Source organism: Rhinolophus ferrumequinum, chromosome 21, assembly GCF_004115265.2.
Source record: "Rhinolophus ferrumequinum isolate MPI-CBG mRhiFer1 chromosome 21, mRhiFer1_v1.p, whole genome shotgun sequence".
NCBI lineage: Eukaryota > Metazoa > Chordata > Mammalia > Chiroptera > Rhinolophidae > Rhinolophus > Rhinolophus ferrumequinum.
In genome coordinates this window covers 39,908,080-39,923,752 of record NC_046304.1, presented here as the reverse complement: position 1 = coordinate 39,923,752, position 15,673 = coordinate 39,908,080, and the positions used below count along the sequence as shown (strand labels likewise).

Genomic DNA, 15,673 nt, shown 5'->3' with positions numbered 1-15,673 from the left:
TGTGCGACCTGAGCACCCCCCGCAAGCCTGGCACAGTCCCTCCACCTTACTCTGCCTTCTCGAAGCCAATCATTCCAGCTGATTCAGAAGGGGAACTGGATAAGACTCCCCACACCCCCTTTCTCTCCTGCTCCCCCAAGAAAAGGCAATGCCTGCTTTCAGAGGGAAACAAGTCACTGTACCAATATGTGTCTGCCTGATACTGTCCTTGATTCTAATTTTGAGGAATGATCTGGATTCATCTTTTCATTAGAGACCAAACACCCTTGTACATTTGGAACATGAAAGATATTTAAAATATTTATATATATATAATATATATATATACTTTTATTATTCACCCGTTAACTCCATAATATGCCAATCACGAGCTAGTTTTCAGCAGTTACATTCCCTTGATTGTGGCTGCGTAAGGATGTAATTGGAAAGTAGGGAGACCAGAGACACGGCCAGAGGTGACATCACGCAGCCTACACCATTGCAATACAATTGTCAAGTTCAGTGGCGGTTTGGTAAAGCCGGTTCACTTCTGTTCCCTTTGCCAGGGAATCTCACGTTTGTGGTAACTGGACCAACAAGTGGTGGGGTTCCATTTCCTGGTTTGAATTCTCAGTGGCTTTTTCCAGAATCTCACTGGCAAATGGTTACTGTAACACCAGCCCAACCTAGGAGAGCCAATGGGGAGAGGCAGAATTGAGTCGGCAGTTGTCCGAAACCTTGCCCACTTCTCCACCCAGACGTGAAGTGCCAAATGGCTAAGCCCGTACATTGCCACTGGGCTGTGCGAGCAGTCACAGCAACCTGGGGCTTGCCCTCAACCTCTGCGCAGGGCTTTACACATTGGTCAGATGGTCCAAGTTATATGACTGCCAACATCGTAAGGAACTGGCCACCAGGCCACCCTCCAGCACTCGGTTATTTTGTAACTGCGGACCACACCCATGGCCCTGGGCTGCCCTTCAGAGTTGGCAGAGGAAGGGTCATGCTGGGATAAGGGTAGCAGCCCAGGAGAGGAAAAGAACTCCTCTCCATATGATCTCACTTATACGTGGAATCTAAAGAACAGAATAAATGAGCAAACTAATCAGAAACAGTCTGAGATATAAAGAAAAAACTGAGGGTTGCCACATGGGAGGGGGGTGGGGATGAGGGCGAAGGTGAGGGGATTAGAGAGCACCACTGGTCACCACAGGATTGCCACGGGGATACGACAGACAGTTTGGGGACTATCATCAATAATGTTGGAAAGATTTTGTAGGGTATCCGATGGACACTTGTTTATTAGGGAGACCACTTTATGTAAATGAAGTACAGATGCCTGACCACTGCAGTGTACACCTAAAGCTGAAGCTGAATAATGAGTGTCAACTATAACTTAATATATACAGTCACAGGATGTGAAGCACAGCGTAGGGATAGAGTCAGGGGAATTGTAACAGTTACATATGATGTCAGAGGGGTAGGAGTTGGGGGAGAGGGGTTATCCCTTTGTGAGGGGATAATGGAGTACATTGTTTTGTATACCTGAAGCTAAAATAAATAAAATTAAAAAAGAAATCCTCAATCCTCAGACTCTAAGCTTCATGGTTAAAAGTAGGCAACTTAGAGCCCTGCCACCAGCCAGCTGAGGTGAGTCACCTGGTGGAAGAGAAGCTGGTGACAACCTTCCTGCTACTGTGTGGCTCTGGAGCCTGTCCCCTCTACCCGCCTCACCCCAGCTGCTGAAAGAGGAATACAGACCCTGCTGGTCTGGCCATTGGAGGGAGGGGACTTTGTGGGGGACCAACACCAGTTAATAAGGGCCCAGGCTGATGCTGGATCCTTGAGCCTGTCTCTGACCTGGGCGGACCCGGCTGGGTACCTACCTTCTCAGCCCCCATGCTAGGGCACTTCCAATTGTAAAGATAATACTGCAGGTTGCCGTCCCCGATGCCAAACTTGAGCTTCTCGAGGAAGGCTTTGTTCTCCATGAGATCCAGTGCATTGAACACGTCAAACCCTTTCTGCACGGCGCCAGGGAGAAACAAGAACAACGGAGAGAGGTAACAGCTGCCTCACTTTCCTGCCCTTTTCCATCATATCAGAACCACGCATAGGCGGCCATGAGAGCAATCTTCCTTCAGAAGTTCTGGCTGCTTCCATGTTAAACCCAAACTCCAGCCAGCGCCTCACTCTCTAGTGATGTTTTCAGGACACTCTGGGTGCCACCCTACAGGCCTTTGCTCAGCGTCCCTCTAAGCACACTTGTACACTCAATGTCCAAGCCACTGCTCTCGTTGTTCCTCCTTCCACCTCCCTGAAACACTGTAGTAACTTGCAGTCCTCTGTGGAGACCAAGCCCTGACCCCCTTCCTCTGAGAAGCTGGCTCCTGTCAGCACTTGTCTTGCTCCCTCACTCCCCGGACACCACCACTCTTAGGTCTCCAGTGTGTACCCTGTGATTTCATGGCACTGATATGCTACTTTGAGACTGTGGCAAAGACATTTCCTACATCTCACCACTTCAATCAGAAGCTCTCAGAGGGCGGAGACTGGACTGTCCACCGTCCAGATGGCCCAGTGGGCCGGGCTCACTATAGGCAGAACCCATGACGAAGCACTGACTGAGGATGAGCTTTTGGGTGTGAAAGAAGCCTGGGCTCCTCCCCCTGTAGGGTACAGTCAGCTGTTCCAATGACTCACCACGACAGAGACCAATCTCCCCATTCCCATGCTGGGGAAGTTGTAAGGAGAACCCCTTTCCTCCCCGAGCAGGCCTGGCTATTTAGGCTCCCTGGCAGCGCCTCCGGTGAGAACAAAACTCACTGCAATCAATCAGGAGGCGTTCACCGCCTTCACTTCATGTGGATGCTCCTTGCTCCCTCCTAGTTTTGAGTGGCTGGCTAAAAACTGCTGGGCTCCTCCCTCAGCGGAGCAGGAGGGCTCGACACCCCCGAGCCGTGAGCAGCTCTCTTGCCTGAGCTACGCTCAGCACGGTTCTACTGCCCCTGCCCCACAGAAACCCGGACCCCCCCGGTCTGCTGCTCACCATCTTGGCGAGAACAAGGGCGTCGCTCATGAGGTCTAGAAGGGGGGTCTGGGTGTGAACATTGTAGAAAGAATAAGCAGCCTTTAGACTCTTGTGGGTTGGATGGTTCATGATGGTGGAGGGCAGCGTATAAAAGCTCAGGAAGTCTGTCACCTCACCGTTTGCATTCTGAAGAGAAGATGATAAAAGAAGGCAATGTCACACATGGCACGGGGAGCCTGGAGTCTGGCACAGAACGTTTCCTTTTGCTCTCACACCACCCGAAGGCAACTCGGCCACGCTAGACGAATGGGTGGAAACTGAAACAGGATATGCAGGGAGGAGAAAATCCACTGGCCAGGGCATGTGAGGACAGAGCCAGGAGGAAAATCCAGGCTGGACTGTGGGCCGAACCTGTCAGCTCTGTCCCGGCTGTGCAGTGCCAGGGACTTCTTGCGGCTCACATTCCCCAGACTGTGTCCCCGATGCCTCAAGCCGGGACAGGTGGGGAATCGCAGGCTTGCCTGACAAAGAGGGGCTCAGTTCTCTCTCTGTCACCAATAGGGGTGAGGGGGAAGAGGCAGTAGGGTTATGCCCCATCCAGAGGGTATCATTTCAGCAAGTGTAAGCTACAACTTCCGTCTTCAGGGAGGACCAAGTTTGCACGGTCAAGGAAGTTCAGGGTACAACCTCCTGTCAATGGTTCGTCAGCACTGAGCCCAGGAGCCTGAGCACTTAAGGACGACGCGTCTCTGAACGGTCAGAGCCCCGGAACACCCTCCCCACTCACCTCCACCACAAAAGTGTCAATGATATTCTCCTGGGGGTAAAACCAGTGCTCCACCTCCTCCTGGCTCATGACTGGCGTGAGGTGAAACTGCTTCAGGTACCTGGTGAGGAGCTGGTGCACTACTGGAATGTCCTTTTTTTCCATCGGTCGCAATCCAGCTGTCTTGGGAGACTGGAAGGAAGATAAACAAGACGGCATCAGATGTGCTGTGAGCGTCCTGGCTCCCTCTCAAGTCCTACAGGCACCCAAAACTTCCCATTGTCTCCCTTTCCCGACCCGGTTACCCTTGGCAATTCCCTCTCCCACTGTCCGTATCCACGCAGGCACAAGTCCTGCCTCTCAGTGTCGTTTGGCTCTCTCCCTCCTAGTTAAGGCTGTTGTTTCGATCTCTTATCCACATGGCCCAGACTGTCTCCCTAAGAAACACAACCCACCACACCCCTTCCTTATTCCAAACTCCCCAATGCAGAGCACAAGACCCTGCACCCCTGGACTAGGACTAACTGGCTGCTCTCACTGTGCCTTCTGTCCCTCCAGCCCAGTGGGCGATATTGCCCCCTAGAGAACATCTGACAATATTCAAAGACATCTTTGGTTGTCACAACTAGGGGTGGGGGGCTACTGGCACTTTGCGGGTAGAAGCTAGGGATGCTGCTAAAATATCCTGCAGAGCACGGAGAGTCCTCATGACAATGTGAACGGTGCTAAGATGGAGAGAAACCCTGCCCTCCCATGGATGTGCTACTCCTGGGCCTCGGCGAAGCCTTCCTTGCTCCTCCCCTCCCAGCCCTCACAACCTTCTCCCACTGAACTCGAGCTGAGCTCCTCCTACACGGGTGTCTCTCCTACAGACTTAGAGCAGCCCCCACAAGGCCTCCCAGCAACAGGCACTGTGGAAACCCCGGGCTCAGCAGCTCTGCACTGGGTGCCTACTCTGTCCACTCAGACGCCGCTGTACCAGTAATGCCCCCAGCACAACACTCATGCAAGTTCAATTCAAAAGAATGGCACCCAATTCCCGGGATTTAATTGCAAACCAAAATCCTACCCCATAGCTGCTTTTTCTTAAAAACTGTTTCAGTAGAAGGAAGCCATGTGATACTCTCAAGTAAATACTGGGGCTGAGAGAATATCCCCAAAGACTCAATCCGCCAAAGTGGGGTCAGCCAAATCTGAAAACAGGGTGGAGTTACAGTTTATGTACCTCAGTTACTGCCTGATGCAACTGCTTCCTAGGGTAAGAACTGCTTTTAGAACTACAGTCCGGGACCTCTCACAGCCACAATTCCTGCCAATCCGGATGTCTCTAGGGAACTTACTGATCTCGGAGTTTTCTACAGGGCAGCTCCCACCACGACCCCTCAAATCCTGGACTGAAAAAGCAGCCATGCTGGGATTCTCACCCACCGGCGGGGAGATCCAGACATTCTTCCAGCAGGTACACCACTTAAAGAATGTTCTTTGTCAGCCTAGAACTCAGGGCAAACCTGTCATAGTAACAACAGAGAAGATACCTATCACAGCTCCCCGACACTGGCTTTTTGGGCAGCGTCTAACTGCCTGCAGCCATTTCTCAAAACAGAACACTAACGACCCCAAGCCAGTGGTGGATTAACCGGGTCCAGGGGGATTGATCCAGTTTGCTGGCTGGTAAGCCCAGGCAGGCAGCCTCTCATCAGCAGGTGCCCACTAACTGTGTAACCGCCTGGAAGAACTCTGAGGGAAGAGAAGCCATTGGATGATCCATTAGGATCCTCAAAGCACAACTGGAGAACATGGACCATTGGTTTTGTTGGGAAACTGAGGCCCAGGATAGAAAACCAGCTCACTCTAGGTTGCCCAGTTCTTCAATGGCAAAATCTGGATGAGGGGGATTGGGATTCGAAATCTGGGCTTCCCTCACAAGCCCAGCTCATCTGTTCCTTTGCCTGACGTGGCAGAAGGAGCAGCACTCTCTAGCTTATTTATACTGGGCTCGGGGATGTGTTGCAGTTCAGTGAGTAGATCCATTTTTCTATTTAAGCTCCCTTTAGCTAAAATTACAGAGAAGAGATGTTCTCTGAGCCTATCAACAGATGACAGAGAAGCTAGCCCAGGTGCAGGAGAACTGAGAAAGTCAAACTAAAATAAAACCCTTACTATAGACAACGGAAATGGCAAGTCTAGGAATCTGGAAACTATGGGTTGAGTCACTTTTCTGACTCCCTCCCCCGCCCCAAAGCCTTGTTCCTTTCCTGCGGAGAGACAGGCTCTCCTCAGCCTCTGTTGCCCTCTGCCCATCACCCTAGAGCACCACTGGCCTCTGGCAGTCGGTAGAGCTTCATGGTACGCTGCATGGTCATGTTTCTGCTCAGGTGGGAGAACTTCACTTCAATCAGTTTCCGTGGGTTTAGAGATCGATGCCAATACCTGTGGGGACACAAATGTCCTGTCCTCAGAGGATTCTGGCAAGTCCCAGAGGGCGATGGCATGGAGATCCCCAGATGGCCAGCAGGTGGCATGAGACACCACTTGAGCCAGGGGCACTGCCCTGCTTGAGTTGCCAGAGCGCCTTCTGGATTCTTTCTCCCTATTTTTCTTTCTCAATTTCCAAAGCAACGCCTGTTACAGCAGCTGTCTGGGCAGAAGGCTCCTCACTCCTGGAGTCAGTCAACGGAAAAGACTTACCAGTTCTCTGAGCGTTTGCCACCCTCCTCCTCCCTCCTCTACTGCATTTGCCTGGTGTTTTGCTTTTCAAGTTCTTGAGGCACAGACTGTGATTGTTTCAAACAACTTTCTGAGGTCGAGGTTGTCCTTGGGTCACACAAGGATCAGACATGCTCTTTGGCCCACACAATGTTCAAAATACAATTGAGCCATGTAAAACTTTCGGACATTTACCATAAAAATCCAGATTTGGGCTCCTCCTTAAAAACTAAAACAAAACCCCAGGAGACTGACCCCTTGTTTCCAAAGGGCAGGAATGAATGGGAGTGGAGAACGGCTAACCCCTTTGGGTAGGGCACGCCCTTTCCAGTCTGCCATCCCCATATCCTCCCCCTTCACTCCTCCCTGCTCCCTACCTGGCTCCTGTAGGCACCCAGCACCCATCTTATCAGACATTAGAGAAGCAAGATGCTCCCGGCCATGCCCTGGGCTGCAAGGCAGAGCAGTGACACACAGTGACACAGCTCCTCCACTGGAGCGGGCATGCCAGGACGTCTAGGGCCTTGCAGGCCTTGCAGGAGGAGGTGATCACCTGCAGGTGCCGACAGGCTTTGGTAACACCACCCCGGCCGTGTAAACAGCTTGGAAAATGCCCTCCAAGTGAACTCGCCGGGTTATCTCGCGGATCAGAACAGGAGCAACCCTCTTGGAGCGCAGCTTCTTGTGGACGCACAGGAAGTTGATCTCTACCATTTTCTTCTCTCTGAAGAGGGAGAAAAAAACCATGCCAAGGTTTTTAACAGGGAAAGTAACCCCTTCCAGCACATGCAGCCACCCCTGGAGGGACGGGGCCTTCAGCAGACATGTTCTGCCACCAGCTGCACTTGGCAGTCAGCACGTGGACTCTGCTCTCAACAGATTTTACTTCCAAAGGTAAGTGGGTCTCCACCAAACTGCTTTATTTGAAGGCACTGCCAGCATCTCCCTGGAGACTCTACAGTGGCAAGCTGGGGGAGTCCCACGTTAGCAGACAGGGAACCTCACAGAGTAAGTCAAAGGATATTCTAGGATTGCAAGGGCTTTGTCTCCAACGAGAACCCATGGCCTATAAGCCCAGAAGACTGTGGCAGATGGTTCTGACGTTTCCAGGGAGTAGAGAGCAGAGCTTGAGGCCCTGTGACTATCTGGATGGGAGTCACAGTGGCTCTGGCCCATTTCTGAAGCTGCTCACGTGCCTCAACACGTGACTGGTGCAAGTGCAAACACTGAGCTCCTGTTTGGTGGTGCATTGGCCCTCGGGGTGGACCCCTTTCAGCACAGGTCCCAGACAAGAGAACCAGCAACAAATCAGAGCAAAACAGGAGGTTCTTACTATGAATTTCTATCCCCAGGGCCCCAGTTCCCTCCCTTCATGGGACCTTCCCCTTTCTTTTGTGGAAGGTCTGTGTACCTTTTTTTCTTCCCTTCCCTCTCAGACTGAGCAGGATGGTGCGGACGTGGGGTTGCAGGTGGCGCTGGTACTTACGTGTCATAGATGTGGATGTTTGCTGGGATGGCACTGATGAACCCTACCAGTTTACGACTTGAGACCACTCGAACCCCACAGTGCCACTGAGGGAGCCAGCCAGGAGGCCGGAGAGCCCTAGAAAAGACAGGGCTGCAGTTGCAGTGCTGCTCGCCAGCGGGTGTGGCAGGCTGTTGTCGTCCCGAGTTTGGTTCTAGCCTCAATGCTGCCACCTTCCCCTGGGGGTTAACAGCTAAATTCTCTTTAAGGCCAATCCCTCCGGGACATAAATGGAATCGAGCCATAGCCCGTTCTTGCTGCTTAGCCCACCTGGCCTACTCACCTACCAATCCAAGGCTGTCATACTGAGGGCTGTATACTCCATCCAATTTCTTTGTGTTCACTCACTCTTTTTACTTATTATGTTTTTAAGGCGGGTGCAGCTCACAGTGGCCTATGCAGGGATTGAACTGGCAACCTTGGTGCTACCAGCACCACGCTCTAACCAACGGGGCTAAGCGGCCACCCTGTGCTCACTCACTCTTGACAGCTTAAGCCAGAGGACTGGCTTCCTTGGCTCCGAGTCCAGTGGGTCCTGTGGCTGGGAGCCAATTGCAGAGCCCCTGGAGCTCGTCTCCATGTGCCCTCTGGGCTCCATCACTCACCCCCCGTTTGCCCATTCTTCCTTTCCCTCCTGCATCAGGCAGCCCCCTCCACATTTCAGCCTCATTCCTCTACCTTCCAAAATGGAGGAGGGCTCAGCAGGGCAAAGCCATTTTTGTACAACTGAGAGCTCAGGAACTAGATAGAAAATGACCCTTCTTTTAAATCTTAGCTCTCATCCCTCCTTCCCTTTTTACATAAAGTCACCATGCAATACACGATCTTTTCTTCTGGGTACCATTTCCACAAAGTCTCCCTCACCCAGTCACATGATCTGAAATAAGGTTTTGCTTCTAAGCTCCACTGGAAGTGAGTCTCCTTCAGATGCAGGAAGTCAGAAATTACACACTAACTTGACATTCAAAGGTTGGCTTGGCAAGGATGAAAAATCTGATGCCCTGTGGTGGTTCTGCTCTCAGCCTTGCCCCAGAACCATAAAAAAAGCCCTTACAACTCACCATAAAAGAAATTCTGGAGAATAATCAAACCGGAACATGTTGTCATCATCTTCCACATAATTCTCATTCAGGAGGGTGTATAATTCTTTCAGCTGTAGAGAAATACGGAGCTGCCTTAGAGGTATTCTGCCAGTTGGGGGCCAACTCCAATACCCTGGGGCGCCAAGCTTTTCAGAGGGCAAGGCAAACTACCAAAAACCATGTTTAATCTCACAAATCCTTTCCATCCCAGGCATGACAGGGACTCTCTGGGAATGAGCACCCTAGTTGTAATGGGAAACTGAGCCACCCAGGGGTAGAGTGGCAAACTTAAGCACATAAAGTGGCAGACAACCAAGAATGTCATCCAACTAACCAATCACTCCCTCCTTAACACAAAGGAATGAATGAATGGATGAACAAGAAAAATAAAAGCATGAAAAAAGGGTATCCGTCTCGGGGAGCTACAGAGGCTAACTCTCAACCTGCCTGAGAAGCCAAGTAATATTTCTGTAGAGTCTTGGGTCGGCCCGAGGCAACAGATTGGGGGGCTGGGGGTGGGGGTTCTGTTCAGACTCGTTCGGCTCAGCTCTCAAGAGAGTCCTTGAAGGCTTGAGTAGAAGCTGTCTGTCCACGACGGCAGGGCTCCAGTGGTGCCCGTCCCCGCCTGTGGCCTGCTGAGCCTACTCACCACACCTCGATCCCCCAGGTCTAAGGCATCCCAGGTGAAGCCCTGGGGCAGGCTGTAGGGCTCCTTGCGGATGTTGTCCTTATCAGGCTCCACGGGACCGTGCGTGTTCACCACTTCTCCTGGAAGAAGAGCACAGACAGCCATGAACCTCACCCTCTGCCTCCTGGGGGAGGGAAGCTCAGGTGAAAGACTGACCACAGCAGACTCCTTCTGTCCCCAGGAGCCCCCATCTGAAGAACACTGTGTGCCTGGCAAATGCAGACCGTCTCGTCTCTCCTGCTACCCTTGGCCCCTAACTGAGGGCCAATTCAGGGCAAAGCTTCAGAACAATCACTGGGATCCAAGGTGGTTGGTTTTTTTGAGAAACCTTTTACATCTCCCTCTGATTACTGAATGACAAACATTTATCTTGACTATTTGGCCTGCTGCCTCCTGGTTGGTGTAAAGAGTGCTGTCACGGCTTTGGCCCAGGCCCATCGACCTGGATGGGTTCACAAGGAGTTACAACAAGGCTGCTTTTGTGTCAACAGCAACAATGTACTGGGCCCATTCCTGAACCAGATGATGGCATCTAGGCGCCAGGCTGGATCTTGGCCCTGCCAGCCGTAGCTTTCGGCAATGTGGGCCAGTTAAATGCTACTGCCAACTCAGGCCCTCTGTGTTTAGAGGCCTGCGAGGGCCTTTAGGCTGAATCACTGAGTCCACACAATGCTGCCGGGAAGTTAGGCTCTGACACCACACCCCCGCCCTGGACAGACACCCTTCCTCTGTGGAGTGTGTGAGGTGCGCTTGGGGAACTCAGAAGACACAGCCCCGATTCCCACCCACAGCCAAATCACACTCATTTGATAAATATGGGACAAATCAACCACTTCTTTCTGGCTGTTGGAGTTAGTTCCTACAATTCAGAGCTCATTCACACTTGGAAGAATGCAATGTTCAGCACATTTTGAAAACTGAATCTTCAAAAGGGACCCACTCAGTACACTGCTGCTCCTAGCATAGGACTTGGTACACACTAGGCACTCAATTCATGTCTTTACTGACTTTCAGACTCCTGGTCCAAATACATCATTCTAACGTACAACAGGCAGCTCTAAACCCTCCCGGTAATGGATCCGTGGAGCAGGTGTAGTAGAAATGGCTCCATCTGGTTATGAGCTGCAGACAACGCCATCAGGACTGGCCACCTACCTCTCTTTCACTCAACACATTTACTGACCACCAACCATGCATCAGACATCATGCACTAGGGCACAGCCAGGACAAGACAAGGTACCTGTCCCCACAAGACGCCCTGTCTTCTGGGGAAATATTCAAGAAATGAGACATTACCAACATGCTAAGGGTCACAAACTAGAAAATGCAGGTGACAGTGAGGACACACAGCAGGGAAGCATCTGGCTATCTCCTATTTACAATCTGACTCCCCAAGAGGTCTGCTTGGGAGAAAGGTGATATTTTTCTTCTCTAGTTTAGAAACTGGCCTTTGGATTTATTTATAAAGTAGCCCTTGTGAATTAATTTAATATAAGTCAACCTGCTTCCAATTCACTGCCATGTAAAAATGTTTGAGCCTGCAAAGCTAAGGCCAAACCTTTAGACAACACCAAGGATTTCTGTTCTCGTCTTGTCCTTGTCTTCTACTGAATTTATACCTTTTCCAAAATACATTTAACTTCAGAATCTTTTAATTTTTTTTTCTAAATGATTTCCATGGACAAGATACCATGCATCAGGCATTATGCACTAGGATATCACTAGGAAAAGACAAGGTCGCTGTCCCTACAAGATGTCCCGTCTTCTGGGGAAATAGTCAAGAAATGAGACATTACCAACATGCTAAAACATTACCAAGAAACTAGCGAGTGCAGGCAACAGGGACACACAGCAGAGAAGCACCTGACTACCTCCTATTGACAATCTGACTCTCCAAGAGGTTTGCTTGGGAGAGGTGGTCTCTCCCACTGTACAATCATGCACTGCTGAACGATAAGGATATGTCCTGAGAAACGCATCATTAGATTTCATCGTTGTGTGAACACAGAATGCACTTAGACAAACCTAGTGGTCTAGTCTAGTCCACACCTAGGCTCTATGGCATAGCCTATCGCTTCTAGGCTACAAGCCTGTACAGCATGTTACTGCACAAAACAACACGAGATCAAGCATAAGAGAAAAAAATGCAGTCAAGAGAGGTGGCAAACACGAGATGTATGAGGCTGCTGCCGCTGTCACATGGCATACTGTTTTACAACAAACTCTGTGTTTTGTTTTTTATAAATAGAAAGAACACACTCTAAAATCACAACAAGCAGTATAATAAATACACAAACCAGTAACATAGTTGTTTACTATCAATATCAAGTGTTATGTACTGTCCGTGACTGTATGGCTGGCAGTACGGTCTGTTTATACCAACATTATTGTCACTGGGTGATAGGAATTTTTCAGCTCCATTATAGTTGTATGGGCCACCACTGTATATGGTCCGTCGTTGATCGAAATGTTATTATGAGGCTCATGACTGTATCACAATAATTTCAAGGCCAAATCTTTTCATTTAGGTTGGTTACTAGGTCCTGTGTGCAATAAGCATTTCCATTTACTTCTTCAACCCCTTATGCATGGAATCTCAGAATGCGCCAGTTCTGTGGCGAGAATGAAACGAACATAGGTGACTTTTAAAAAGTAAAATGATATAATCTGAAAAAGGAGATCAAAAGTTTATTTGGGAGCACACAGAATTGTTATAAGTCTAAAACACTTACTGTTTAGACCTTTCAATGGTGAAGTTAGAATGATTTTAAACTTCGAAAGAATTCTTGCCTCTTTAGTGGAATACAATCTAATTATAACTCTCCCAAAAAAGGTGGGGAGTGCTGAAAACACAGTACACTTGATATGCTTGTGTTCTACAGTCATTAGCCCCATTTAAGCAGGAAAAAAATAAAGGCAAGAGGCTAGAAATCACACTACCCTAAGGATACTTGAAGGAGAATGAGGGTGACACCTCAGCCACACAGACCAGCTGATGCGTGTAACGTACTTGCTGTGGGCTGACTCATGGAAACAAAGGAATCCTGCACTTGGACTTGACGGGCCACGGACCTGAAAGACAGGCTGCTCAGATGCTCAGAGCCTCTTCCAGAGCCCCACACCACACACTGCACAGAAGGCACGTCCAGAAAACAATAGTACTAAGCCTTGCTATACCTTCCTGAGAGCGTCAGGGCCCGTGAGCAACTGTGTGGCTTTCTCATGAGCTTTCTGGAAACAGAACTGCAGCACTTTCTACACTTACAGGGAGGGAAAGTGAGGCAAACAACAAAGAGCAAGTGGACTGAAGAGGAACAGAAGCAGCCCATTACCTAATTCACCTCGTCCCCAGGTCCCACTGTCTATGAAGAATGGAGCTAAGTTACCCATTTGCAAATCCCTAATGAAAAATAAAAAACCCCAAAACCCCATCTGATGACTGGGCCAAGATGTCTGGCAGTCACCACCAAATGCCTGTGTGCATGTCATTCAGAGGCAGAGTGTGTGGCTCTCTGAATTCTTCCTGCTCCCCAGGGGGGACTGGTCACTGGGACCCATTACTAGTAATGCCCTAGGAACAGCATACTGTGACCCAAGCCTTGTTGGAGGACTTAGCCGGTGGGCCCGGGACCTGGGTGACCCAGGCAGTCCGACAAACAAGGTGGGTGGGGTGGGACAGGGTTCTGGAAGAGTGGCTGCTTGCTGACTCATGACTCATAACCATCCAGCGGTGCTTTGCTTTCCAACCCCTAGAAGGGCGCACCTCAGCTTACTTTTGGATTGTGGCGAAGCTGTCCAAGGATGGCTCTCGGGCAGAGCTGAAACTTCCAAAGCGATCACAAATCCCCTGCAAGTTTTGATTCTGCAGGTCTGGAGTAGGGCCTGAGGTTCTGCCTTTCTGCAAGCACTTAAGCAATGCCCGTCCTGAGAACTATACTTCGAGCAGCAAGGCTCTGCACTGTATACTCCCCACTTCTGGACTAGATGAATCCTCTCGGGCACAGCTGGCCCTCACCAGTCTCCCCACCCTTCTCCCCAACAAACACAGTCAAGTCACACTGTTTCTGGAAGGGAGCAGTAACATCAACAACCTGAAGGTCCTTTATATTTGGTGTTGGAACACTTTGTTTTTTTCAATATACTCTTCTCCAGTCACATAAAAAATAGGAGTTGGGCTATCAATGGGCTCAGAATCGTGATGCAACTGCTCCAGAAACTTTTCGTCAATGCCTGCCCTCTGAAGTTAGCCATCAAAGTTAGCTGTGGCTGAGTCTCAGCAGGCATCTCTAACTCTGCTATGTCCAGTCTCTTCTGGAATCTTTTTTGATCTTCTGCCTATTCCACACTTTTAGAGTTCATTGTAGCTTTTTTAAGGGGTACCAAACAAACCTGCATATGGTATTCCAGATGTTGAACCACCACTGTTAAGCAAAATGTCAAACTACTTTGCATTTAGTAAGTGTGCACTGGCAAGAGATAGGGGAAGAGGCTGGGGACTCAGCCCATTCCAGAGTTAAACATTTGCCCACATAAATAAGACAAGTCTCTTTTCTATTAAAAATCTATGTGGGAAGATAGACCCATAGGCAGACATCCCCACTCATGCACCAATGCACTGTTTTTCTTTATAGATTTATATTGGACGATGATAGACTAAAAGAACCATTATTTGTTCTCAGTGCGTGCTACTGTGCAATGATAAGGTCCCTGAACAATGGTCTTTCTATAATCCATTTGAAAGACTATCCTGTAAAAATAACCACCAAGGAACTCCAGGACTCTATCTACTGTCCTCCCTCACACATTCAGTGCGTCACCCTTAGCGTGGCGAGGACACGTCCCCCGCCCCTGCCTTCGCCTGTGGAAGGAAGCACATACCTAGTTTGGGGACGGGCTGCGTGTCCCAGAACTGGTAGCTTCGCTTGCTGGCCTCCTCCATTGTTTTGGCAGGTCCCTGACCCACTGAAAAGAGCTCAATGGCCTTCTGTATTTCCTGGATCCTCTCTGCTGGCAAAGAGTTCATCTGGACAAGACAAAGTGAGGGAGACAAAAGGCCCATTATGTTAATAAGTACTTCTGGTTAATGACAGGTTCAAGAGTTAAAGGGGTACGATTAAAAGAAGTGGTGTGGATACTGTCCCATCCCAGGGCTCATATACTGTATGACAACTGGAGGAAGTTGTTGAAGATGAGAAATATGATGGGTGGTTGCTTCCTACAGGGTTCTTCCCTTCCTTGTGATATCTGATGGCAAAAGTTAACACAGGCTCGGTGTAAAATTCCAAACAATGCAGAAACGTATAATACACATAGAAAGTAAAACATGTGATAACAATGGCATCCCTCAAATATAACCTTTGCCATCAACAGTTTTAATTTGGAAGACAGAGGAGAGGCAAATATAACTTCAGACTTTTTTGCATGCAAGTTTCAAACACACACAATTTCAAGAAAATTGGATCGTACAGTGTTAGCCTACAAACTGCTCTTCTTTAAACACTATGTCTTAGAGACCTTCCCACGAGGCCGCAGTGATTTGCCCATTCTAACAAATGAGTCCACGTGTGCACGGACCATATATTTAGCCAAGCCCCTACCAATGGGTATTTTGGTGGTTTTGTTCTTCAGTGTTACAAACAATGCTGTAATGAACTTTCTTGTACATCTATTTTTGTTCACTGGGATATGTATTTCTGCAAGTCTAAGAAAGGAGTCTTTCTGGGTCAAAGGAGATGCACATTTGAAATTATAATGTATACCGTCTACTTGCTCTCTAAAAAGAGACTATTAATTAATACCCCAGTGAACAGTGTACGAGAGCATGTGCTTCTCCGGATTCTCATCATTTACCAAACCTTAATCTCTGCCAATCTAGGAGAAAAAAAATATTGCTTTC

The 15,673-nt window shown here is 49.3% G+C and overlaps 1 protein-coding gene across 1 annotated transcript in view; it reads right to left on the bottom strand.

Annotated features, from left to right (window-relative positions):
* Window positions 1-308: 308 nt before the first annotated feature.
* NMT1 (N-myristoyltransferase 1) overlaps window positions 309-15,673 on the bottom strand; it is a 28,570-nt gene continuing 13,205 nt past the window's right edge. Inside the window, exons 3-12 of the mRNA XM_033091074.1 lie at window positions 14,656-14,800; window positions 9,739-9,857; window positions 9,069-9,160; window positions 7,969-8,085; window positions 7,036-7,206; window positions 6,098-6,206; window positions 3,798-3,968; window positions 3,029-3,196; window positions 1,866-2,003; window positions 309-665 (exon numbers count right to left, since the gene is read on the bottom strand). Of these exons, the coding sequence (XP_032946965.1) occupies window positions 645-665; window positions 1,866-2,003; window positions 3,029-3,196; window positions 3,798-3,968; window positions 6,098-6,206; window positions 7,036-7,206; window positions 7,969-8,085; window positions 9,069-9,160; window positions 9,739-9,857; window positions 14,656-14,800 (1,251 nt within the window). The 3' untranslated portion in view covers window positions 309-644. The remainder of the gene's footprint in view (window positions 666-1,865; window positions 2,004-3,028; window positions 3,197-3,797; window positions 3,969-6,097; window positions 6,207-7,035; window positions 7,207-7,968; window positions 8,086-9,068; window positions 9,161-9,738; window positions 9,858-14,655; window positions 14,801-15,673) is intronic.